The sequence below is a fragment of the Chinchilla lanigera genome, unplaced genomic scaffold (genome assembly GCF_000276665.1).
Source record: "Chinchilla lanigera isolate Chin_1 unplaced genomic scaffold, ChiLan1.0 scaffold00014, whole genome shotgun sequence".
Classification (NCBI taxonomy): domain Eukaryota; kingdom Metazoa; phylum Chordata; class Mammalia; order Rodentia; family Chinchillidae; genus Chinchilla; species Chinchilla lanigera.
The window spans coordinates 12294319-12320194 of record NW_004955415.1 but is presented as its reverse complement, the minus strand read 5'-3'; the positions used below and the strand labels follow the sequence as shown (position 1 = coordinate 12320194).

The window sequence follows — 25876 nt, the reverse complement described above, 5'->3', positions numbered from 1 at the left end:
GAGTTACAAAGTGGTAGGAAATTAACAATGCTTCTTATATTACATATTGATATCTTCAAAGTGGTTTCTCATGAAAACAGATAGAGACATGCAATACTGATCAATCAAGGACTCACTGACAGTTTCAGCAAAGAAACAGACGACAGTAGATCAACTGTGTTAACTATCCTGTATATATATACATACAAAATTTCTCCTTCTTTCCCTTCTCTTTCCCCACATCCCAGTTGCCCTTTACCCTTGAGTGTTTTCCTATCATTTCACAATTTCTATCATACCTCCTAGTTTAAATTAACTCTTTCAGGTTTTACACTAGTGAAACAATGCGGTGCTTGCACATGCATGACTTACCAATTTAATTGGCTTTAAAAGTACTAGATTTTAGGGCTGGGGATTTAGCTCAGCGGCAAAAAGCGCCTGCCTGGCAAGCGCAAGGTCGTGAGTTCGGTTCCCGGTACCAGAGAAAAACCAAAAAAAAAAAAAAACAAACAAATAAAAGTACCAGATTTTTGTGCTGTTGATTGTCCCTATTATTTTTTCTGTTTTCAATTTATTTTTAAATAGCTTTATTGAAACCTAACATATATCATAAATTTTGCTCTTTTTAAGAGTACAGTTAATGCTGGGCATGGTGGTGCATGCCTGTAATCCAGTACTTGGGAGGCTGAGGCAAGAGAATCACTGTGTATTTGAGGCCAGCCTGGGCTACATAGTGAACTAAGACCAGCCTGAACTGCATAGTGAAACCCTGTCTAAAAATTTAAAAAAAAAAAAAAAAGAGTACAGTTAAGAAAGTTTTAGTAAATTAAAAAATTTTTTTTCAAAAAGTTTTAGTGAATTAGAGCAATTGTGCAACCATCCCCATGATCCAGTTTTAAAACATTTCCATTAACTCCAAAGGTTTCCTTCACACTTATTTTAAGTCAGTTTCCATTCCCACCCCTAGGCAATCACCCATTTGCTTCCTGTCTGTATAATTTATCCTTTTTTAGAAATTTCATAGAAACATAATCTATAATATAGTATTTTTATGTTAGCTTTTTTCTGTTGGCAGGTCTTTTAAGTTCATCCATGTTGTACCATGTATCAGTACTTTATTCTTTTTATTGCCTGTAATGTTCCATGGTGAGGATAGTCCACATTTTGCTTATTTATATATCCATTGGTGGGCATATAGATTGTTTCCATCATTTAACTATTTTTTTGTTTTTTGTTTGTTTTTTGTTTGTTTTTTTGTTTTTTGTTTTGTTTGGTTTTTTTCTTCCAGTACCAGGAATCGAACTCACGACCTTGTGCTTGCCAAGCAGGTGCTTTTCCGCTGAGCTAAACCCCCAGCCCCTCCAGCTTTTAATTATTGTAAAAATGTCACAGTGAAAGATTTGCTACAAATCTTTGCATGAATTTATATTTTAACTTGTCTTGGGTATATATCTAGCAATTCAATTTCATTGATTTCTACTATTATATTTCCTTGCTTCTGCTTGCTTTGTGTTTATTTTGTTCTTTTCTCTTTCTTCAGTTAGAAACATAGATTTTTTTTAACTTTAAGGACGTTTTCTCTTGTCTTTAATATGTATTTCCATCTCAAGATTGTGTTAGTTTTTCTTCCAGTCAGGTTTTATTGGTACATTTTAGATATACATAATGATCACATTCATCACAGAGAATTTGTACTGTATGTGAAACATAGCACATATTTTGATATGTTGTATCTTCAATTTAATTTAATTCAATGTATTTTGAATTTTTCTTTGAGACTTTCTCTTTGACCCATTGATTACTTAGGTGTGTGTAGTTTTATGTCCAAGTGTTTGGAGAGTTTCCTGTTACCTTTCTAATACTGATATTTAGTTGAACTCTAGTATGGTCAAAGCACACAATATTTTCTTCATGTTTCACTTCCTTTTTTTGCATTTTTTTTGGTACTGGTAATCAAACTCAGGACCTTGCACTTGCCAAGCAGGTGCTGTGCCACTGAGCTATTTCCCCAGCTTCACTTTCTTTAAGTTTGTTGAATTTTGTTTTTTGACCCTGGATATGTTCAGAATGTTCCATAGAATCTTGAAGGAAATGTGTGTTGTCACCTTTTCTACATCCTTGTTAGTAATTTTTTGGGGGGTAGGGGTCAGAGACAGGGTTTCGCTATCGAGTTCAGGCTGGTCTTGAACTCACTATGTAGCCCAGGCTGGCCTCGAACTGATGGCAATTCTTGTGCCTCAGTTTCCTGAGTGCTGGAATTACAAGCGTGCACCACCATACCTGGCCACCCTAGCTTTCTTATACTTAGTTTGTGCATGATATATCTTTTTCACTCTTTGTATATAAAATAAATTTTCAATAGCTAGGATATAGTTGAGTCTTGAGTTTTTATTTGGTCTGCAAATATTCAACTTTTAACTACACTATACAAACAGACCACTTACATTTAATATAATATTGACATGGCTGGGGTTGTGTTAGCCATCTTGCCTTTTGTTTTATCTTTTTCCATCTGCTATTTATTTCTTTTTCATCTTTTACCTGCCTTCCTTTAGATTGAGTATAGTTTAGTATTTTATTCTGTGTATGGTATTAGTCATTGGATATTCTCTTTAATTTTCTAAATTTTCTAAATTTTCTAAATTTACAATATGTACCTTTACCTTACCCTCATCTACTTTCAAATACTATTATAGCACTTCACATATACTGTAAATACCTTATAACAATGTACTAGCATTTCCTTCTATTTTTTATGCTACTGCCATCATACATATTACTTCTGAATATAAGCTGCACAGTATATTATTTATGCATTAAATAATAAATTATATTTTAAAGAAAGTAAAAAATGAGAAACTTCTAACATTTAACCTACATTCTCACCATTTCTGTCACTAATTTCTGTGTATAGATGTAAGTAAATTTCTTGAGAAGCAAAAATTGTATACATTTATGTTGTACAACATGATGTTTTAATATACATTGTAGCATAGCTAAATCAAGCTATTTAACATATGTGCATATTACTTCACATGCTTACATTTTTGTAGTGAAAAAAACTTGTATAATAATTGTCATTGTGTGTATCTGGTTGTCCCCCAAAGCCTCATGCAGTCATGGGGCAGGTTTCTAGAGTTTTTGATTGATCCATGGTCCAATGCTGGGATTATGGGTGTAAATGCTACACCCAACCTGGGACGGGCAGGCTGCATACAGTATAAGGGAGGGAAAAAGACTTGCTGTCCCCGCCTGCTCCTCCCTTTTTGCTCTTGTGCTTTTGCTGTCTTCAGCCTCCGTGAACTGTTGCCCTCTGCCATGTGTCACTCTGCCTTGGAGCCAGCCAAGTATGGACTGAAACCTCCACAAACTGTGAGCTAAACAAACCTTTCCTTCCTTAATTTTGAGTGTCAGGTATTTTGTCTCAGCAATGAGAGAAAAGTAACCAAGATAATAATTAATAATAATAATAATAATAATAATAATACTTTCTTTTTTGAGACTAAATTGCTAAGGTGCATGGGGTGACTTGAACTTGCAGTTCTCCTACCTAAGCCTCCAAGAGTGCTGGAATTAGAAGTGTGCCACCATGCTCATTTTCACTATCTCTTTTGTTTCTCTTTTTCTTTCTTTTCCTTTGTTTCTTTTTCTTTCTTTTTCTTTATTTCTCTTTCTTCCTTCCTTCTTTCTTTCTTTCTTTCTTTCTTTCTTTCTTTCTTTCTTTCTTTCTTTCTTTCTTTCTTTCTTTCTCTTTTTAAAGGTGGGTCTAGCTATGTAGTTCAGACTGCCCTTGAACTCACTCTGTAACCCAGGCTGGCCTCAAACTCATGGTATTTCTTCTGCCTCAGCCTCTCAAGTACTGGGATCACAGGCGTGCATCACCACACCTGGCACCATTGTTTGACAGGGTCTTGCTGTGTAGTTCAGGCTGGCCTCGAACTCAAAATGTGGCCGGACTGGCCTCAGTCTCACAGTGATCCTCCTGCATCAGCCTTCTGAATGCTGGGATCACAGACATGTGCCACCAGGCCTGGTTTAACCTTCATTTTTAATAAACTAAACTTCCTTTTCAATGCTTTAAAAATGTTTTCCTTCTTTTCTGCCTTATACTGTTTCTGATTAGAAATCTGCAGTTTTTCCTATTTTTGTTCTCCTATATTTAATATATCTTTTCCTCTGATCATTTCTAAATTTTTCTCTTTGCCAGTGATTTTTGGTAATTTAATGAGGATAGACTCTTTTGGTTTATTTTATTTTATTTTATTTTATTTTATTTTACTTTATTTTATTGAACATATGCTAGGCAAGTGATCTACCACTGAGCTATACTGCTGACCCTTTTTATGTTTTATTTCAAGACAGAGTCTTGCTAAATTTCCCAAGGTGCCCTGAAACTTGTGATCATCCTGCTTCACCTTGGGAGTAGCCAGAACTATAGGTGTGGGCCACCTCAACTGGCTCTTTACTTTTGTGTAATCAAATGAATCAGTCTTTTCCTGTATTCCATTTAATTTTTGAGTCATAGTTAGAAAATTTCCTCACACTTAGTTTATAGAAATGGTCATCACTATTTTCATTCAGTATCTGTATGGGGTTTTTTTGGCTTTTACATTTACATAGATTTCTTTGGCTTTTACATTTCCGTAGATTTTTAATCTATGTAAAATGTATTCCTGCATGTGCTGAGGTATGGACATAATTTTGTTTTGTATTTTCCAAATGGCTATCTAATACCATTTATTTAAAACTTTATTGTTGTCCAGTGATATGAGATAACATCTTTATCATGCACTAAACTTCTAGAATGCCAGAAGATTTTAATGATCAAGAAGCTACACTTCTGGGGCTGGGGATTTAGCTCAGCGACACAGCGCCTGCCTGGCAAGCACAACGGCATGAGTTCGGTTCCCGGTACTGCAAAAAAAAAAAAAAAAAAAAAAGAAGCTACACTGCTTATTCAAAATTATCAGTATATAATGAACTGAATTACTTCCTTTATAAAAAGTAAACAAGGCTACCCAGTTGGTGAGAACTAATAATAATTTATATAGAAATGTAATAGCAGCAAACTGGAGCAAAATTAAAACAAATTCTATCTATCAAGGAGAATTTAAGCCTCTTGGAAGATTTCCTGTGGAAAAATTTAATAAATGTTTTGCAGGTAGTTTCCTGACAATTTAAGCTTTGTTATGTAAACAACAGTAAGAGCATACTAATCTGACAGAGACCAGGGGAAAACATTCAAATGGAACAGCGTATAAACATCTCTTTCTTTCATAAGCTTTTATCCTCTAAAATACTGTTTGCTGTTCCAAAATATTTCCATGAAATAATTTCTTCTATTGTAAGGATAGAATGGAGATCTTATGAAACTTGTACCTAAGGTCAACATATCATCTTTTCAAAGTATGGAAAATATTCAGGTACATTTCAGGTAAATATTAAAACTTAACTATTCAGATTTTTTCACCAAATCCTTGAATCTCCCACCCAAGTTGGGATAGATGTTTGACAACAAGGTTATACACTTATATTCCATTTCTCCTAAAATAATGTTTTGCCACATGTGGTGGCCCATGCCTGTAATCCCAGCACTTGGGAGGCTGAGATAGGAGGATCGCTGTGAGCTCAAGGCTAGCTTAAACTGCATAGCAAGTCACAAAAAAAAAAAAAAAAAAAACTGTCTCAAAAAAAAAACAACCTAAAATGATATCTTAATATAATCTTAGGATCCTGCTCAAATAGACAAATTAGATTGATTTGAAAGATTACTAGATGATAGGACTTTTAAAGGAATATATATTCTCATGCGTGTAGTATTTTTAAAGCATTTTGAATAGGATTTTGTTTATTACTGATCATCTGGGAAAATATTAAATAACTTAACAATTAATATTAAAAACAATATCAGGTAGTATTTATTGAGCTTCTTGAGAGTACCAGGCAGGACCAGCTTCACAAGCATGTGACCTATGCCATCCACACATGTCTAAAGCTCCCAGCCTAGGTGTCACCCCATGATCACAACATACCTGTCCTGGGGTTAACATTCTACTGTCACTGTCCTGAAATCCTTAATAAGCTTTTAACAGGAAGCCCCTTATTTTTATTCTGCACTAGCCCTACAGATCATCCTGCCAGCCCTAATGCCAAGCACTATCTTTAGCAAGGAGGACATATAACCTAATGTACACTTTTGAAAGAAACCTTGTTTCTGCATGTGAAGTAGATTTTAGGGAATGCAAAAGAGGAAGAAAGACTACCATAGAGGAAGCTATCACTTTATTTAATGCAGCTTTTGACTCAGGTGGTAGCAGTAGACAGAAAAAGGAATTAATTGTTTCAAAATATAGTTTGGAGGGAGTACGCATTGGTATGGGTTGGTATTGCATGTAGGTAATTAACTGCATGCAGAAGATGTTAAAAGTGGCTTCTGAATTTCAGACTGGACTGGAAGTGCCTATTACTAAACGAGGAAGTCTGGAGAAGGAGCAGATTTGAGAGTGCAGTTCAAGAGCTGGATGTGAGCTAAGTTAAACAAACCATACATGAAAGACTACATATTTTAATTCCCTTTTCTCTAATAAAAAAGTATTCTTACCTAGAAGCCTTCAGAATGTCAACAAAACAGCTGCAATTTTCTTTGCAGTTACGACGTGGTATTCAGTTAGCAATAATTTCATATGAGCCACATTGGAGACAACTGAAGATGGAAAAACTGCCATCCCCATGTTAAACTAATTTTTGCTGTGTGCTAAGTAGGACCTGCTTTAAATTTCCATGCTGTACCCGGCAAGTTAGTGGTTATTGCAAACACCACTGGGACAGTGTTATTGAAAGACACACTCAGTATTGTGTTAACCATACAAGAAGACACTGCACAAGGTAAAGGTAAATTTTACACAGCTTCACATTTCAAGTATTTTCTTTAAAAGGAGTCAGTTGTGTGTAGGGCAGGGATTAAAGAAAAGAGAAGTAGTTAAAGAAAGAACCAATTTATTCATCATCTTCTTCATCTTCCTTTTCTTCCTCCTCCTTTGTTTTCTTGCTGTTTTCAGCCCTGACACTTTTTTTTCCTGCATCAGGCTCAGTGTGTAGCAATATCCTTGTCAAGGTTTTCCTTCAGCTCAGCAACTTTCTTTTTATAAAGCTGTCTGTCATGTGCAGCTGTCTATTCCACATCTTTTCCAGTTTCTTTGAGACGTCACCAATGGAAAGACCAGGAGGTTCTCCACCAATTTTGGGGTGATACAACAGAAGCTCAAAAAAGGCCGAAGAAGGCCTCTTGGTACGCTGGGATCCTTGAACTTCACTTTGGTTTCTCTTTTAGGAGGGAAGTAGATTTTCATCTCTAATGGAACTTGTCTACTTCAGCTATGCTTTCAAACTTTCCTTTCTCCTTAATAGCTGTGGTCTTCCACCTCTCTGAGTACTTCTAGAGAGCTCTGAGAAGTTGACTTAAGCATCTGAGTGCTGCTTCTTGTACTCTCTTGGTAAATTTGCACAAAGAATGAATATGAGGACATTTTCCTGTTGGCTTCTTAGGATCTCCTTTGCCCATGTTTAATTACCTTTCCTTCCTGAGGCACATAGTCACCCAGTGCCTGTCTCTGTGGAGCTCAATGCAGGGCAGTGGGGTCTATAGTTCATTTGTAATAAAATTTCTATGCAAGACAAAACCATGGGACTGAGGTGTAGTGCTGTAGTAGAGTGCTTGCCTAGCATACATCAGGCTCTGGGTTCAATCCCCAGCTCTGAGAAAGAGAAGAAAAAAAGGAAAGACAAAACTACATAGAAAGCATATCAGTGGCTGCCTGAGGCTAAAGAGAAGAGCACGGAGGAGGGAATTTTAAGGAGGAATGGGAGTATTCTAAAACTGGAGTATAGAATTGGAGGGTTGCTTACATGAATACATAACTTTAGTAAAAAGCCTTAAATTGTATAGGTGGACCATATGGTATATATAAAGCCATTACACATTTTTTAAAATGATTGAGATGTCCATGGTTATATCAGTGAATACTGTTACTAACCCCTTTTTACAGATAAAGAAAATAAAAGAGAAGTTAAAAATAAAATGTTGGGAGGTTACGTGTGTAGCTCAGAGTTAAGAGCACTTGCTTAGCATGTGGGAGGCCCAGGGCTCAATCCCCAGCACCAAAAATAAGCAATGAATATATCTTCCAAAACTGTTTATTCCCAAGGAGAATGGATACATGCAAATGAGTACACATAGTCTTTAACATATGTTGTGGTTACTATTCAATTAGCATCAATAAGCATTGGGACATTAATAAGCATAGGAACTCAGTACATGCTTAACATGAGTGAGGTCCTGTGCTCAATCCTCAGTGCCTAGTGAAGATACAAGTCATCACCTGGATGGCATGGTCTCTGTCTTGCCAGAGTGTGTGTGTGTGTGTGTGTGTGTGTGTGTGTGAGAGAGAGAGAGAGAGAGAACAGACATTGTGCTTAAGCAAAAATAATTATAAAATCTTAAATTGTAGCAAGGTGTGGTAGCACATATTTATAATTCCAGCATTTTAGGAGGCTGAAGCAGGAAAATATCAAGTTTGAGCCCTGCTTGGATTGGGCAATTTGGTGACTTAGTGGGATCCTCCCTCAAAATTTAAAATATAAAAGAGGGCTAGCAGGATGCAGCTTCATGCATAGGCCCTGGGTTTGAGCTCCAGGGCCGCAAAAAAAAAAAAAAAAATCTTCAATTTTGCTAAATTTGATTAAGAAAAAAATAAGGTACACTGAGAAAACATAACAAAAGACCTTGCTTTTAACTGAGGCCTAATAGAAGACCTCCATTAGGAAACGGTATTCACGCTGAGACCTGAGAGTCCTGTGGAATTAGCAAGACAAAGAGAAAGAGAGAAAGAAGCTTTCCCAGGGGAGAAACAGCCTGTGGGAAGGCCTTGAGGCCCACAGGGCTTTCAGCAGTGAAATGGAATAGAGTAAGGAAGGAAGACCTGAAACCTTGGGTAAGCAGCCAAGGAGCTGGCACTTTATTCCAAGAGCAGTGTATGGTACAGAGGAATAACTGGAGAACTGTATGATCCAGTTAAAATTTTAGGAAGTTCACCTTAGCTACTGTTGAGAGCAAATCCCAGAGGTTCTTGCTAGTTTATGAAGAGGACTTAGAAAAACTGTGGGTTTTATTATTACCGGGAGAACTACTTACATTTTTAAAAGTTGGTTTTCAAAAACCAGATTATGAATTGATGGGGAGTAAAAAAAAAAATTGGTGAATTAGTATATCTATGAATAACCCACTAGGTTAGTGCTTCTTAAAGTGTAATGTGTTTCCAAATCACCCAGGTATGTTATTAAAATGCAAATTCTAGTATAGTAGACTTAAAGTAAAATATGTTTTCATTGCTAACAAGTTCCCCAATGCCTTTGCCATTGGTTCTGATATCTCAAGTAGCAAGTGATTAGGCCTGTATTCCGTATTCTAAATTGGAATGCATTGTGTCCTACTGCCAAGAAGACCAGCAGTCTTCTTGGTAGTCTGGCCAAATGTCAACTTAAACATTTAAAACTGAAGATTTTAAGAGGTGAGTGAAAGTGTTAAGGGCATGGAGAGACAAGTTACGTACAACTTTTTGTCTCATCTGCAGATATTCTATACGTTCATTTTCCTGCTACCTGTCTGCCTTGCTCTCTGCCTATGTTTAAAATTGAGTTCAGAAAGTACTATATACAGGCCAGGCATGGTGGTGCACACCTGTAATCCCAGCATTCCGGAGCCTGAGGCAGGAGGATCTTGGAAAGTTCAAGGCTAGCCTGGACTACATAGTGAGTTTAAGGCCAGCCTGGACTACACAGGAAGAACCGGGCTCAAAAAAAAAAAGAAAGAAAAGCAAAGTACTATATTGTACTATATACAAAGTGATGCCCAAGACAACTATACAGAAAGAGCATGAGATGCGAAAATTCTATGTCTGGTATCTAATGGGGTGGTTTGCATCATTAATTGAGACTTACTCTGCATCAGGCATGTTACCTGCATTATTCATTTACTAGAATAGGAATCCAGGAACATTTAGAGGTCTTGTCTAAGGCATACAGCTCAATTCATTTCATACCTTACTGGGTTTGTTGTTGTTATGAGGCAGGGTCTCACTATGAAGTTCAGGATGATCTGGAACTTACTATGTAGCCCAGGCTGGACTCGAATTTGCAGTGATCCTCCTGCTTCAGCCTCCCAGGCTTGTGCTGGGATTACAGGCGTGTGCCACCATGCCAGGCCCTCATACCTTACTCTTACTCATTATTCTAATTATTGCTATTTGCCTGGTAATTACAATCCTTAATGCAGAAAAATCAAGGCTTTTATTTTATGGTAATGGCTTTATATTTCTCTAAGGAGTTGCTGTAGTTTTGCTGGTATTATAGAAATCATTTTCTTCTTTTTTTTTATTTAAGGAGGGGGAATGTTATCTTTATTAGTAATTTAACTTCTTGCATACAAACCTAAGTTTTCAGAGAAGAGTCGATCATATAAAGGAAAACATTTGAGAGTTTATGCTCTAACCAATTGGGAGGAAACAAATTTTCACGGTGTTTTCAGGTTCTTAAGTGAAAACTGAACAAAAACAGCCAGTTTTAAAAGAAACAAAACCTAAATTTTATTTTCAAAAATTTTATAAGATAGGATTAAGCAAAAAAAAACAAAAATAGGATTAAGCGAACAGACAATAGCTCATACTGATTTGCTCTGCTGAGGAGGAAGTGACAGATAAAACTGAATTGAAGGGTGGCGGGGTGAGGTCGAACCCGGAGCCTCGTGACCACTGGGCTAGAGCTCCTACCAATGAGCTACACTCCTAGCTCATAAAACTGAAGTGATCCACATCATACTAATTCCTCCTCACAAGCAGCGTCCGGGTACTTGCGGTCCTACAACAAACCTAAATTGTTGCCGTTTTTCCAGACACCGTTGAGTCGTTCTCGGTTTGGTTTGATCCCCATCCTTGTGATCAAAGAAAGCGATTTAAGTGTTTAAGGGCCCCTAATATGGCTTGGAGACTGTCAAACAGCCAGCTTCAACGCCCCGCGCGAGCCTTCCAGGCTGAGGTAGGTTTCTCGGTGCGATAGTGGCGGGCGCTTTGGCCGGAAACTCCGGCAGAGAGCCAAAGGAAAAGTGAAGTTCCTGGCGCTAGCCGGGGTCCAGCTGGAAAATCGGGCGCTAGCGCATTCTTCGTGCAGTTATTGGCTGGGACTCTGTGTGCCGCTGTCGGCCAATGAAGACGCTGGAGATCTGGCCCCGGCCCGTCCCCTTTCGGCGCCCCGGGATGAGGCAGAGACTGAACAGCTTGCGAGCAAATCAGAGGCACCCAGAGAGCCATGTCCGACTCGGCGCGCAGCGCCCAAGCGCTAACCCGCTGAAAGTTTCTCAGCGACATCACCTGGACGGTCTGGACCCCGCGAAGAGGAGCTGCTTTTGTGTGAGATGGTCCCAGAGGCCTGGAGGAGCGGACTGGTAAGCACCGGGAGAGTGGTGGGAGTTTTGCTTCTGCTCGGTGCCTTGAACAAGGCTTCCACCATCATTCACTATGAGATCCTGGAGGAAAGAGAGAAGGGTTTCATTGTGGGTAACGTGGTCGCGGACCTTGATTTGGATCTTGGCAGCCTGTCAGCCCGCAGGCTCCGGGTGGTGTCCGGAGCGAGCCGTAGGTTCTTTGAGGTGAACTGGGAGACCGGAGAGATGTTCGTAAACGATCGTCTGGATCGAGAGGAGCTGTGTGGGACACTGCCCTCCTGCACTGTAACTCTGGAGTTGGTGGTGGAGAACCCGCTGGAGCTGTTCAGCGCGGAAGTGGTGATCCAGGACATCAACGACAATAATCCCGCTTTCCCCACCGGGGAAATGAAATTGGAGATTAGCGAGGCCATGGCGCCAGGGACGCGCTTTCCGCTCGAGAGCGCGCACGATCCCGATGTGGGAAGCAACTCTTTACAAACCTATGAGCTGAGCCATAACGAATACTTTGCACTTCGCGTGCAGACGCGGGAAGACAGCACCAAGTACGCAGAGCTGGTGCTGGAACGCGCCCTGGACCGGGAACGAGAGCAGAGTCTCCAGCTGGTGCTGACCGCGTTGGACGGAGGAACCCCGGCTCGCTCCGCGAGCTTGCCTATTCGCATCACCGTGCTGGACGCGAATGACAATGCGCCCGCCTTCAACCAGTCCTTGTACCGGGCACGCGTCTTGGAGGATGCGCCCCCCGGCACTCGCGTGGCTCAAGTTCTTGCAACAGATCTGGATGAAGGCCCCAACGGAGAAATCGTCTACTCCTTCGGCAGCCACAACCGCGCTGGCGTGAGAGAACTGTTTGCCTTAGACCTTGTAACGGGGGTGCTGACAATCAAAGGTCGCCTGGACTTTGAAGACACAAAACTCCACGAGATTTACATCCAGGCCAAAGACAAGGGCTCCAATCCCGAAGGAGCACATTGCAAAGTATTGGTAGAGGTTGTGGACGTGAATGACAATGCCCCGGAAATAGCAGTAACATCCGTGTATAGCCCAGTCCCTGAGGATGCCCCTCTGGGGACTGTCATCGCTCTTCTCAGTGTGACCGATCTGGATGCTGGTGAGAACGGGCTCGTGACTTGTGAAGTTCCACCGGGTCTCCCCTTCACCCTTATTTCTTCCCTCAAGAATTACTTCACTTTGAAAACCAGTGCAGTCCTGGATCGGGAGGCCGTGCCAGAATACAACCTCAGCATCACAGCTCGAGACGCAGGATCGCCTTCTCTCTCAGCCCTTACCACAGTGCGGGTCCAAGTGTCCGACATCAACGACAACCCTCCACAATCTTCCCAATCTTCCTATGACGTTTACGTGGAGGAAAATAACCTCGCTGGGGTTCCCATCCTAAACCTAAGTGTCTGGGACCCCGACGCCCCGCAGAATGCCCGCCTTTCCTTCTTCCTCTTGGAGCCAGGAGCTGAAACCGGGCTAGTAGGTCGCTATTTCACCATAAATCGTGACAGTGGCGTCTTGTCATCTTTAGTGCCCCTGGATTATGAGGATCGGAGGGAGTTCGAATTAATAGCTCATGTCAGTGACGGGGGCACCCCAGTCCTGGCCACCAACCTCAGTGTGAACATATTTGTCACTGACCGCAATGACAATGCCCCTCAGGTCCTATACCCACGGCCTGGTCAGACTTCCATGGAAATGCTGCCTCGAGATGCAGCTGCAGGCCACGTGGTCTCGCGGGTGGTAGGTTGGGATGCAGATGCAGGACACAACGCCTGGCTCTCCTACAACCTCTTGGGAGCTCACAACCACAGCCTTTTTGCTGTGGGGCTTCACACAGGTCAAGTAAGCACTGCTCGCCCGGTCCAAGACACAGATTCACCCAGGCAGACTCTCACCGTCTTGATTACAGACAATGGAGAACCATCTCTGTCCACCACTGCTACCCTAACTGTATCCCTAACCGAGGAATCTCCGGAAGCCCGGGCCGAATTCCCCCCTGGCTCTGACCCCCGGGAGCAGAATAAAAATCTCACCTTTTATCTACTTCTTTCTTTAATCCTGGTTTCTGTGGGTTTCGCAGCCACAGTGTTGGGAGTGATCATATTCAAAGTTTACAAGTGGAAGCAATCGAGGGATCTATACCGAGCCCCGGTGAGCTCTTTGTACAGAACACCAGGGCCTTCTCTTCACGCAGACGCAGTGCGGGGGGGCCTGATGTCACCGCACCTCTACCATCAGGTGTACCTCACCACGGACTCGCGCCGCAGCGACCCGCTGCTGACGAAACCTGGTGCCGCCAGCCCACTGGCCAGCCGCCAGAACACGCTGAGGAGCTGCGATCCCGTGTTCTATAGGCAGGTGTTGGGTGCAGAGAGCGCCCCTCCTGGACAGGTAAGGGTTGGCAAGTCATCCCTGAAATGTTTAATGCTTTTTGATTCCTGCACCTTGTTCAGAAAAGTGTGGAGCTATTCTTTAATGATGAAGATGTTTTTCTGATCATGCATCCACAATTTCACCTGGTCCTTCCTAGATCAAACTTAGTGGCCCGCTAGAATGTGCTTTGTGGTCTTATTTCAAGGTGATGTTGCTTGACTTTTTGTGGACCCCGTTCACACCCTCGGCACTCATTTACCATTACATCTATTCAGTCTTGCTAAGGAGCACTTGAACTCTAACCCGAAATTTCAGCACTCAGAGCTTAGCTTGGTGTCACTCGCTGTGGTAAACAATCCACTGGATACCTCTAACCAGTGGCAGCTGATAGGAGTATTAAAAACTACCTCTTTCAACTACCTTTGAAATGACTTTTCCGTCTACATTAAGATGAATTTTTTTTATAACTTTCCTTAACAGATCCTGTTTGTTGTTCTCAGATAATTTGCCAGCAATGAAATAAAATTGTAACATTTAAAAAATATATTTGGAGCACACAGCTGGAATTAATGGCCTGTTGCTTACCAAATATTTTATTGTTTTTATAATAATACATAAGCATTGTAGAAAATTTGGAAAACACAGAAAAATATAAAGATAAAATAAAACTATAATTCCCAAGTCCAAAGACAACCACCTAAAAAGTGAGAATTTACTCTGAAAATAAATCTAGCCAACCCAAAAGAACATAAAATGCAAATGCACCTTAGTGTTACTCTTGATCTTTCCAGCATTATTTTTCTTAGCACACAATGTGAAAGGTAGATAAATTTCCTTCCTTAGCAGAGTAAAGAATTAATTTATTCAGGATGGCAAGCTGGTGACCACAAAGACTTTGCCTTGGAGAGAAACCTACACATACTGTTAATTGTGGGAGAACCACTGTTATTTTGTTCCTAAGTACACTATTGCTGTCAAATCTTGGATTTACCAGTTATACAAATGAGGCTATGCCACCTACCAACTACAAGTCCTTGATGAAGTTGCTCAATCTCCTTTTTAAGCCTTTCTCATTTGCAAAAAGGGCATACTATAGGTTTTATAGGACTAATGCACAATATACTGTATGTAAGGTGATTGGTGTAGTATCTTGTACTAACTGCTAAAAATTGTTAGTAACTACTATTATTTTATTAGTTATTCTCCCAGTCAAAATCCTAAACATACTTTGGAAGTTAGCAAATTCAAAGGAACATTTAAAGCACAATTTCTTGGAGTAGAACTCAGGCATCAATAGTTTTCTCATACTGCCCTAGAACTTACCAGTGCTTCATTTAGCATATCTGTGAAGCAAAGTGTCATACTGGAGTACACAGTACCAAGAGCCAATCTTATTGGGCCAGGCCCAACTTTTAAAAAAATATACTATAATGTCATTTCCTAACTTTAGAGTATTATACAGAACAGCTCTAGAAGAACATTGTAGGGAAGACATAAAATGGAATTTCAGTCATCTAAAGAGAAAATCTTCCTAGGTACTGGCACCTGGGTAATTTGTTTTTCAAAATTTAGAGCTGGGTAGCCAGGTGTGGTAATGCATGCCTGTAATCCTAGCACTCAAGAGGCTGAGGTGGGGGATTGCCTCAGGTTCAAGGCCTGCCTGAGCTACATAGCAAGTTCAAGGCCAGCCTGGATTACAGAGTGAGACATTGTCTCATCTCCCCCCGCAAATGTAGAAATGGGCAATGGAAATTTGCTTTCTTTTAGGTGTGGCAAAATATTTTATGATTAGATTGTGATAGTAATTACATCAGTTTAGTATGGGTGAATATACTAAACCCCACTTTAAATAGGTGAATTGTATGTTATGTTAATTATATCTCAAGAAAGCTGTTTAAAAATCTAGAGAAGGAAGAATCATACACTGGCATAAAAAGATCGAGTCAGGGCCAGAGAGGTAGCTCAGTGGCACAAGCGCCTGCCTGGCAAGTGCAAGGTCCTGAGTTTGATTGCCGGTACCAAAAAAAAAAAAATCAAGTCAAAGTTATGTGAAATTAAGCCTTTGTGGTGCTCTAACTCTAGTAAAACACACCATACTTGTTTGTTTTAGTGTGAACTTGCTAATCTAAGTACAGTACTGCACATACTAGTTGTTTAGGTTTAGACAAGTCTCTTAACCTCTCTGAACTCTAGTTTTCTCACCTATAAAATAAAGATAATACCTACTTTGCAAATATTTAATAAATTTTTGTTGATCTGATAAATGATAATAGTAATATACATCTTTTATTGGCATCCCTATGTGCTGGACACTGAAAGATGAAAAGACATTGTCCTGACTTATGGTACACAGAGTACCACAGAAGACAGACCTGCAAAAAAAGACAATGGAAATGTGCATTATGCAAAAACAGTGGACACAATGGGGAAGAAATACCTGAATCAGCCTGGGGAAATCAGTAAGACATCATTGAGGGTGTCGTCATGCTGGAGCTAAGAGCTAAATGTTGAGTAGTAGCTTGTCAAATAGTAAAGGGGCAAGGAAAGAAGACTTTTGTAGGAAATTCAATGCAGGGGCATAAGGGTGTTTCATTACTGCTGAAACTTAAAGTGTATGTGCAAAACAGTCTTTACAGAAGATGAGGTGAAGCAAGGAGGTAGGAGTGAGATCCTAAATTACCTTTATACCATGCCAGGAATTTGTATTTTATCCCATATATATGGTAGTCATTGCAGAATTTTGAGCTGACATGTATATGATACCATCAGGATCTTTTCATTTGTTTTAGAGAGATTATTCTGGCAACCACTAGTGAAATGGATTGGGGACTTTGTCACTGGAGACAGTGAACAGTTAGAAAGCTATTGCAAAATTTGAGAAGATTGATAAACGCTTGACCTAGCACAGTGGCAGTGCGAATGGAGGGAAATGACCTCAAGAAAATCATCAGGACTTGTTGATTGACATGATATAGGAAATGAGGGACAAGGATGAGTCAGGATGACCCCCTGAGATTCTGACTAAGGCATCTAGGTGAATGATGGTACCCTGAGATAATAACTACTGGCATAAACACCTTGGTAGGTCAGGCTGATTTCCACCTCTATCATTCCTATGACAAGTTTAGGGTTTGAGGGTCTTGGGGGAAGTTGTTTGATTTGTTTTATGTAAAAACGCAGAATGCTGAATCCCTCCCCTTGAGACTAGAATATTAGTTGCTAACTTCGCTACAGTAAAAAGGATATTCCTAAAATTCAAGATTTGGGGGAAACTGGGGGAGGATAAGAACACCACTTTTTGCTGCTGGTTTTGGCAAACAGTGGTAACCTAGGTAAGGATTTGGATGAATTAACATATCTCATGTCCAGATCATCTTGGATTTTTCTCTTTCTCTGAGTTCTGGTGTGTCTGCCACTCAGATTATAGCACGCAGTTACCTATCGTGTACAATGCTTGGTCTCTCTGTGTTCGTGCAAGATAGTAGTCCGGCTGCCAAGATGTCTGGATAACAGTGGGGGTGGGGTGAGGTCAAGACTCCAGCTACAAGACCTCCCCTGGGGCTAAGTGAAAGCTGGCTCTTTTGAAATGGTCTCTGTTGGTAATTAACAACACATCAAGAATACCTCGGTGTCAAATAAAGAGGATTTGTAGGCACAGTGCTGTGGGTAGCTGCTCCTAATCTTATTCAAGAAAGCTGTTAACTCTGTGAACATTAGCATTCTGCCAGGTAATGAGATCTAGTCCTTGGCACCTCCTAGATACTCTGATTCTTACAGATTTGGACCTGTTTCTATTCCGGCTTCCGCTACCCTGCTTCCATTCTGTCTTTGAAATCGGTGAATAGTAATTTAGTGTATCACCAGCAAATGTCTGAATAATAGAGGGCTGGTTTTGTTGTGCCTCCTGTTACAATGAAAATGTGCACTGCATACATTTAACGGCTACGTCGATGTCTAAGGCTTTTTTGCAGAGATGGATAAGCTTCTGAATAATCCGCAGAGGGGCAGTTTTGAGGATATGGCAGTCCCTCTTGTTAGCTGTTGCTTGAATACAATCAGACAGACAAAATCTACTCATTTAGAATATTGGTTCATGACCACATGGGCTTGAGCAAAGTGACCAGTCTCGAATGGCTGCGCTCTCTTGGCTGCAGGTTGCTAGGGCTCCGGCGGTCGCCGTTATCCCCGCCGAAAAGGGGCGGGGTGGGTTGATGTGTTAGAAAAAAAAAAAAAACTGTAGTCTGCCTCTCCACAGAGGTAATGATTCGTGGAAAGAAATGCCGTTGAGCTGTAGGATGGTGACGATAGGTTGGGGTTTATTTTATTTTATTATTTTGATTTTTTTTTTTTTCCCCAATTCTGCGACGCATTAACCCTGCTGCTATTGGGACGTTCTCTGCTCAGCCTATTGGCTGAGCCCAGGAGCCGCTGTCTGCCAATCGGATGATGAAAGGCAGACAAATCTACCCCGCCACCAGCAAAAAACGGCGCGTAACCCTTGCGGCGCCGGCCCAGCCGCGCCAGAGCTGGCGCGGGGAAAGGGAGATAGGTGTCTCCAGCTGCTGTGGCTGTTTGGGGCGGGTCGGCTTCTTCTGCTTCTCAGGACCAAATAGCGAGTTAGCGGGTTGCAGCAATGCTCGGCAAGGTGAGAAGCTGGGTAGAAATCTGGCGGGGGGCTACCCTTTTGTTCCTCTTCTGCCACCTGGGTTACGTTTGTGGGCAGATCCGCTACCCGGTCCCAGAGGAGTCACAGGAAGGGACTTTTGTAGGGAATGTCGCCCAAGATTTCCTGCTGGATACAGAGAGTCTGTCAGCTCGTAGGCTGCAGGTCGCTGGAGAGGTGAACCAAAGACACTTCCGTGTGGATTTGGACAGCGGAGCCCTGCTCATCAAGAACCCAATCGATCGAGAGGCACTGTGTGGGCTCAGTGCCAGCTGTATCGTGCCCCTGGAGTTTGTAACCGAGGGGCCTTTGGAAATGTACCGAGCCGAGGTAGAGATCGTGGATGTGAATGATCACGCCCCCCGATTTCCGCGGCAGCAGCTGGACTTGGAAATCGGAGAGGCAGCTCCTCCAGGACAGCGTTTCCCCTTGGAAAAGGCTCAGGATGCAGATGTGGGGAGCAATTCCATCAGCAGCTACAGACTGAGCTCCAACGAACACTTTGCGCTGGATGTCAAGAAGCGCAGCGACGGCAGCCTTGTCCCAGAGCTGCTCCTGGAGAAGCCTTTGGATCGAGAGAAGCAATCGGACTACCGCCTGGTGCTGACTGCTGTGGATGGAGGGAACCCCCCGAGATCTGGCACTGCAGAGCTCCGGGTATCAGTGCTGGACGTAAACGACAACGCCCCAGCCTTCCAGCAATCTAGCTACAGGATTAGTGTGTTGGAGAGCGCGCCAGCGGGAATGGTGCTCATCCAGCTCAATGCCTCTGACCCGGACCTGGGTCCTAGTGGTAACGTCACCTTTTCTTTCAGTGGTCACACCCCTGACCGTGTGAGAAACCTCTTTAGCCTGCATCCCACTACTGGAAAGCTTACTCTGCAGGGGCCCCTAGATTTTGAGAGTGAGAATTACTACGAATTTGATGTGCGGGCTCGAGATGGGGGTTCTCCAGCTATGGAGCAACATTGCAGCCTTCGAGTGGACCTCCTGGATGTAAATGACAACGCCCCCCACATCACTGTGACCTCAGAGCTTGGAACTCTCCCGGAGAGTGCAGAGCCTGGCACCGTGGTGGCACTTATCAGTGTGCAGGACCCTGACTCTGGGTCAAATGGAGATGTGAGCCTTCGTATTCCTGACCACTTGCCCTTTGCCCTCAAGTCTGCCTTCAGGAACCAATTTTCCCTGGTGACTGCTGGGCCCTTGGATCGAGAGGCTAAATCCAGTTATGACATCATGGTTACTGCTTCTGATGCTGGGAACCCTCCTCTGAGTACGCACAGGACTATTTTCCTCAATATTTCTGATGTGAATGATAACCCGCCCTCTTTCTTCCAGAGGTCACATGAGGTGTTTGTTCCTGAGAACAATCGCCCAGGGGACCTGCTTTGCTCCCTTGCAGCCTCTGACCCTGACTCTGGCTTGAATGCACTTATCTCTTACTCTCTCTTAGAGCCCAGAAATCGAGATGTGTCAGCTTCCTCATTCATCTCTTTGAACCCCCAGACAGGAGCTGTTCATGCTACTCGATCATTTGACTATGAGCAAACACAGACTTTGCAGTTTGAGGTGCAGGCCCGGGACAGGGGCAACCCACCCCTTAGCAGCACTGTGACAGTTCGTCTATTTGTGCTGGACCTCAATGACAATGCTCCAGCTGTGCTCCGCCCTAGGGCCAGGCCTGGTTCCTTATGTCCCCAAGCACTGCCTCCATCAGTTGGCGCTGGCCACCTAGTCACAAAGGTGACTGCTGTGGACTTGGATTCAGGTTACAATGCTTGGGTTTCCTACCAGCTCCTGGAGGCCCCAGATCCTAGCCTGTTTGCAGTCTCTCGTTATGCTGGGGAGGTGCGGACAGCTGTTCCCATCCCAGCTGATCTCCCACCACAGAAGCTGGTCATTGTGGTGAAGGATAGTGGTAGCCCACCGCTCTCTACCTCTGTTACCCTCCTAGTGTCCTTAGAGGAAGACACTCATCCAGTTGTCCCTGATCTTCGAGAATCTTCAGCTCCCAGGGAAGGAGAATCCCGTCTGACCCTGTATTTGGCTGTGTCTCTTGTGGCAATTTGCTTCGTGTCCTTTGGCTCGTTTGTGGCACTACTCTCCAAGTGTTTTCGTGGAGCTGCCTGTGGAGTGACATGCCTTCCTGCTGGCACCTGTGCCTGTCTCAGCAGATCTCGGAGGAGGGAGGGGCTCCCTCCTTCCAATGGGATCCTCCGGATCCAGCTAGGGTCAGACGATCCTATCAAGTTTGTTGATGTGGGAGGCCACTCTCATGGCTGTACACCCTTGGCTTCTGCACCCACTCGGAGTGATAGCTTCATGATGGTGAAGTCACCCAGTGCACCTATGGCAGGGGAGCCTGTTCGCCCAAGCTGTCCACCCTCTGATCTTCTCTATGGGCTAGAGGTGAGACCTTTACAGGCTCAGCCACTGCTTGAGTGTTGTTCTGACCCAGGCAGATGGCTGGGTCATATCCCAGAAGGTACTGGCCTCCTTATAAGAGCCCATAGTGATGTCACTGTCTTTGTGAATAATAACTATGTGATAGATGCTCTGTTTTAAAAGTTTTGTGAATTAACCAGGAAGTTGTGACAGGTTACCACTTGGGAGTGGGTTATGCCCGTTTTGGAGCATAAGGAATGAAAGTAATTGATGGTGAAGAACCAGGCAATCATGGAAGCATGCTGGTGTAATGTGGGCACATAGAAAACTTGAGTGCACAGGAGTGGGACATGCCAGGTAATCACCTAAACCCAGGGCTGCTTTCTCTACTTTTCCTCAGTGAGGCACCTTAACTCTAGATTACAGTTTCCCACTGAGTTGTGAAGGGACCAAAATCTGCCTCATGGTACTGAGTACTCTCTGACCCATCTTGAGAAGGTGTCTCTACCTGAAACACAACAGAAAATAAAGAATAGTAGAGAGCCAAGGGAGTGGAGAGGTACAAATAAAGGTAAGAGTAGAAGTCTTGTGGTCCAGGTCGTTAGGCCTCCTGATCAAATCCCTGCTGGGATTTGAACTAGATCTAGTAGATTGGAAGCATTATCTCTGGGGAAAAAAAGCAGTAAGCGAAGTCACGATGTCAGAAAACTGATTTATACTTAAGGAGCCCAGAGACATTCTCTGTAATGGAGAGACATCTACTCCACATTCAGGAGAGTACAGCTTTCCTGAATTTGGTGAAACCGTAAAGTTTACAGACCATGCCCAGCCACCCTCCTAGGCATCCTAAATCAGCCTCTTAAACGTTTCCTTACCCACAAGCGATGACACGCATTCCATATCCTCAGTCAAGAATCGCAGAAAAGCTAAGTCTTGTAGTCATCGGCAGACACTGAGATTTTCCTCAAAGCATTACTGGAGTCTCAGAGCAAGACTTTAGAGGGTCCTAACAAATCTTTTCTCTTACCCTAGAAGCATCTGGCAGGATGGGGTAGGGGAGGGAGGAAGCACGTGGGCTTTGCTTCTCTCAGAAGGAAAAAGTTTTGTTGGTTCAAGCAAAGTAGTAGAAGCTTCTGAAGTCACGCAGGAAGTTGCTGGGACAGAACACTGAGGAGTTTTGTATCACTTTGTCTTCCCTGTTGAGCACCATCTGAGCTGTCAAACTTTGCTGCCAAGGGGGCTGAATCAACCTGCAGCGTGAAATGAGTGGGGAGGTAGCAGGCTTCTGTGACATAGATTTGCAATGCCCGTTCCCAAGGTTTCCAGGGCTGAGGCGACTTTATAATTGGTTGAGAGCAGACAGACTTTTTGGCCAATCAAACTCAGAGCCGAGGTGGGGGATCTGCTCTTCCCGCCCGCCTCTTCTCCTCCAGCTCCCCAGCTCCACTCACATTTAACTCCCCTTCCCCCTACCCACCCCCGCCATTCGGTGACTAAGAACTGCTGCAGGCAGGCAAACCTCGGAGCAGTTTTTAAGAGACTGGAAGGAGGCATAAGAGATTTCAGCTGCTGCATTCCAAGCCTTGGGTCCACCTTGGAGACAGGACAGCACAGAGTTACTCTCCAGGAAGGGACTTCTGGGTCATGGGGCTCAAGACACCCCCACAGCTCCCTGGGAAATGGCAAGTGCTGTGCATGTTGTCCTTGTGCTGCTGGGGCTGGGCGTCTGGGCAGCTCCGTTACACAGTGGTGGAAGAGTCTGAGCCGGGGACGCTGGTGGGGAATGTTGCTCAGGATCTGGGCTTAAAGGTGACAGATCTGCTGAGCCGCCATCTGAGGTTGGGTTCTGAGGAGAATGGGCGTTATTTTTCCCTGAGCTTAATGAGTGGTGCTCTGGCAGTGAGTCAAAAGATTGACCGAGAGAGCCTTTGTGGAGCCAGCACCAGCTGCCTGCTGCCAGTGCAGGTGGTAACTGAACACCCCCTGGAGCTCATCCGTGTTGAGGTAGAGATCCTGGATCTCAATGACAACTCTCCGAGCTTTGCCACTCCTGAGCGAGAGATGCGCATCTCAGAATCAGCAGCACCTGGGGCACGATTCCCACTGGATAGCGCTCAGGATCCGGATGTGGGCACCAATACTGTGAGCTTTTATACCCTCAGCCCCAGCAACCACTTTTCTTTGAATGTGAAGACCCTAAAAGATGGGAAGCTATTCCCAGAGCTGGTGCTAGAGCAACAGCTGGATCGTGAAACTCAGGCAAAACATCAGCTGGTGCTCACTGCTAAGGATGGGGGTACCCCAGCCCGCTCAGGGACCAGCCTTATCTCCATCATCGTGCTGGACATCAATGATAATGCTCCAGCCTTCCAGTCCTCAGTTCTGCGTGTGGGACTCCCAGAGAATGCACCCATAGGCACACTGCTGCTCCGCCTCAATGCCACTGATCCAGATGAAGGCACCAATGGCCAGCTTGACTATTCTTTTGGAGACCATACATCTGAGGCAGTGCGGAATCTCTTTGGCCTAGACCCTAGCAGTGGAGCAATCCACGTGTTGGGTCCAGTAGACTTTGAGGAGTCAAATTTCTATGAAATTCATGCAAGGGCCAGAGATCAAGGACAGCCAGCCATGGAGGGCCACTGTGTGATTCAAGTGGATGTAGGGGATGCCAATGACAATGCTCCTGAGGTGCTACTGGCCTCTTTGGTCAACCCCGTTCTGGAGAGTACACCAGTGGGCACAGTAGTGGGGTTATTTAATGTCCGGGACCGAGACTCGGGCAGAAATGGTGAGGTGAGTCTGGTTATCTTGCCAGAACTACCATTTCAAATTAAGCCTTCTGAGAACCACTACTCTCTGCTAACCAGCCAGCCCTTGGACCGCGAGGCTACGTCCCACTATATCATCGAGCTGCTGGCCAGTGATGCTGGCTCACCTCCCCTGCACACACACCTCACCATCAGGCTCAACATTTCAGATGTTAATGACAACGCACCCAGCTTCACCCAGCAGCTCTACACTGCTTACATCCCAGAAAACCGGCCTCCAGGCTCCCTTCTCTGCACTGTGGCTGCGTCAGATCCAGATGCTGGGGATAACGCCCGCCTCACCTACTCCGTTGTGGGGAGTCAGATTCAGGGGGCCCCTGCCTCCTCCTTTGTGTATGTCAACCCCGAGGATGGACGGGTGTTTGCCCAGCGTACCTTTGACTATGAACTGCTGCAGATGCTGCAGGTCGTGGTGGGTGTTCGAGACTCTGGCTCTCCCCCACTACATGCTAACACATCTCTACATGTGTTTGTCCTTGACCAGAATGATAATGCCCCGGCCGTGCTGCACCCCCGGCCGGGCAGGGAATTCTCAACTCCCCAGCGTCTCCCTCGCTCTGCTCCTCCTGGCTCCTTGGTCACCAAGGTGACAGCCGTGGATGCTGATGCAGGCCACAATGCATGGCTTTCTTACTCCCTGTTGCCACAGTCCACAGCCCCAGGACTGTTCCTCGTGTCTGCACACACTGGTGAGGTGCGCACAGCCCGGGCCTTACTGGAGGATGACTCTGACACCCAGCATGTGGTGGTCCTGGTGAGGGACAATGGTGACCCATCCCTGTCCTCTACAGCCACAGTGCTGCTGGTTCTGGAGAATGAGGACCCCGAAGAAATGCCCAAATCCAGCGACTTCCTCACGCACCCTCCTGAGCGGTCGGACCTTACCCTTTACCTTATTGTGGCTCTAGCAACCATCAGCCTCCTATCCTTAGTCACCTTCACCTTTCTGTCCGCTAAGTGCCTTCGGGGGCACGCAGATGGGGACGGGGGTGGGGGGCAGTGCTGCAGGCGCCAGGACTCCCCGTCCCGGGAATTCTATAAGCAGTCCAGCCCTAACCTGCAGGTGAGCTCTGACGGCACGCTCAAGTACATGGAGGTGACGCTGCGGCCCACGGACTCGCAGAGCCATTGCTACAGGACGTGCTTTTCCCCGGCCTCCGACGGCAGTGACTTCACTTTCCTCAGGCCGCTCAGCGTGCAGCAGCCCTCGGCTCTGGCGCTGGAGCCAGAGGTCTTCCGTTCCCGCGCTAATACGCTGCGGGAGCGGAGCCAGGTGAGGGCTAGGCGCCGCCCAGGGCGTCCCCTGGGGGCGGTGTTGGAGAAGCCGCCGGTGCACCTAAGGGACCTAGACCTCGCACTCCTCCTCTCAGGCTGGCTCAGCTGCTGGCTGAGCTCCACTGAATGCACGGGATCATATGGACTGATTGAGCCAATCAGAGGAGTGGTCGGGGCAGGCTGGGGACTTGGGCACTGGGAGGTGGTAGTAATAATAGGTGAAGAGTGTAATGGGACCCTTACTCCCACCCTCGTGCTCAGAAAAGGAAAGGGGATCCCTGAGTTTCCAATGAATTCTTAGCGATTTCGGTGGGGTCCAGGGTGGAGGCTGTCAGACTCAGCCTGCCAGCCCTCTCCTACACACCCCACTGGTCCTTAGATCTAGTTTCTCTTCAGTTCCTCACCACTCTCTGTCACCCAAAACCTTCCCTATGCCTGCTTCTCCCAGCCACCTCTGTCAAAAGGTCCTACAGGGTGCCGGGCTGGTGGGGGGAGCTCCCTGCAAGCCACACCCAGGACCCTAAACTTTGCACCTGCTCCTTCACCTCACCAACACACAGGCACACCAGGGCCGCTGCCAGGGTCACAGGGCTGTCCCCAGCCCACTCACAGCTCCCCGCCAGCAGTGACAGAGGCATTCATGGTTGACTATGATGTCCAGGATTGAAGGTCCCAGTAGCCCAGGGCCTGGTGTGGACAGAGGGCCTCCTTTCAACCCTCTGCTGGCTCCCAGGGTTGGGACTGTCTCCTCTGAGCTGGCCTGAGCCTTGTGTGGGCTTCTGAACCACAAATGTGACTCTGGATCCTCTTGGTGTAGGGCGAGCAGGATTATGTGACCCTCGGACCAGTGGTGTTACTGGGTCT

At 44.7% G+C, this 25876-nt stretch overlaps 1 protein-coding gene across 21 annotated transcripts in view; it reads left to right on the top strand.

Annotated features, from left to right (window-relative positions):
* Nucleotides 1-25876, top strand: part of LOC102028960 (protocadherin gamma-C4) — a 169872-nt gene that overhangs the window by 124599 nt on the left and 19397 nt on the right. Inside the window, exon 1 of one of the 21 annotated variants that reach the window (XM_013512142.1) lies at nt 11070-13873. The exons of 17 other annotated variants lie outside the window; for them this stretch is intronic. In XM_013512142.1, coding sequence (XP_013367596.1) covers nt 11444-13873 — 2430 coding nt within the window. In that variant the 5' untranslated portion in view covers nt 11070-11443. Of the gene's footprint in view, nt 1-11069; nt 13874-18356; nt 20931-22380; nt 25011-25876 lie in introns of those variants that run through there. 3 more of the 21 variants (XM_013512160.1, XM_013512141.1, XM_013512140.1) reach the window with 3 other exon arrangements.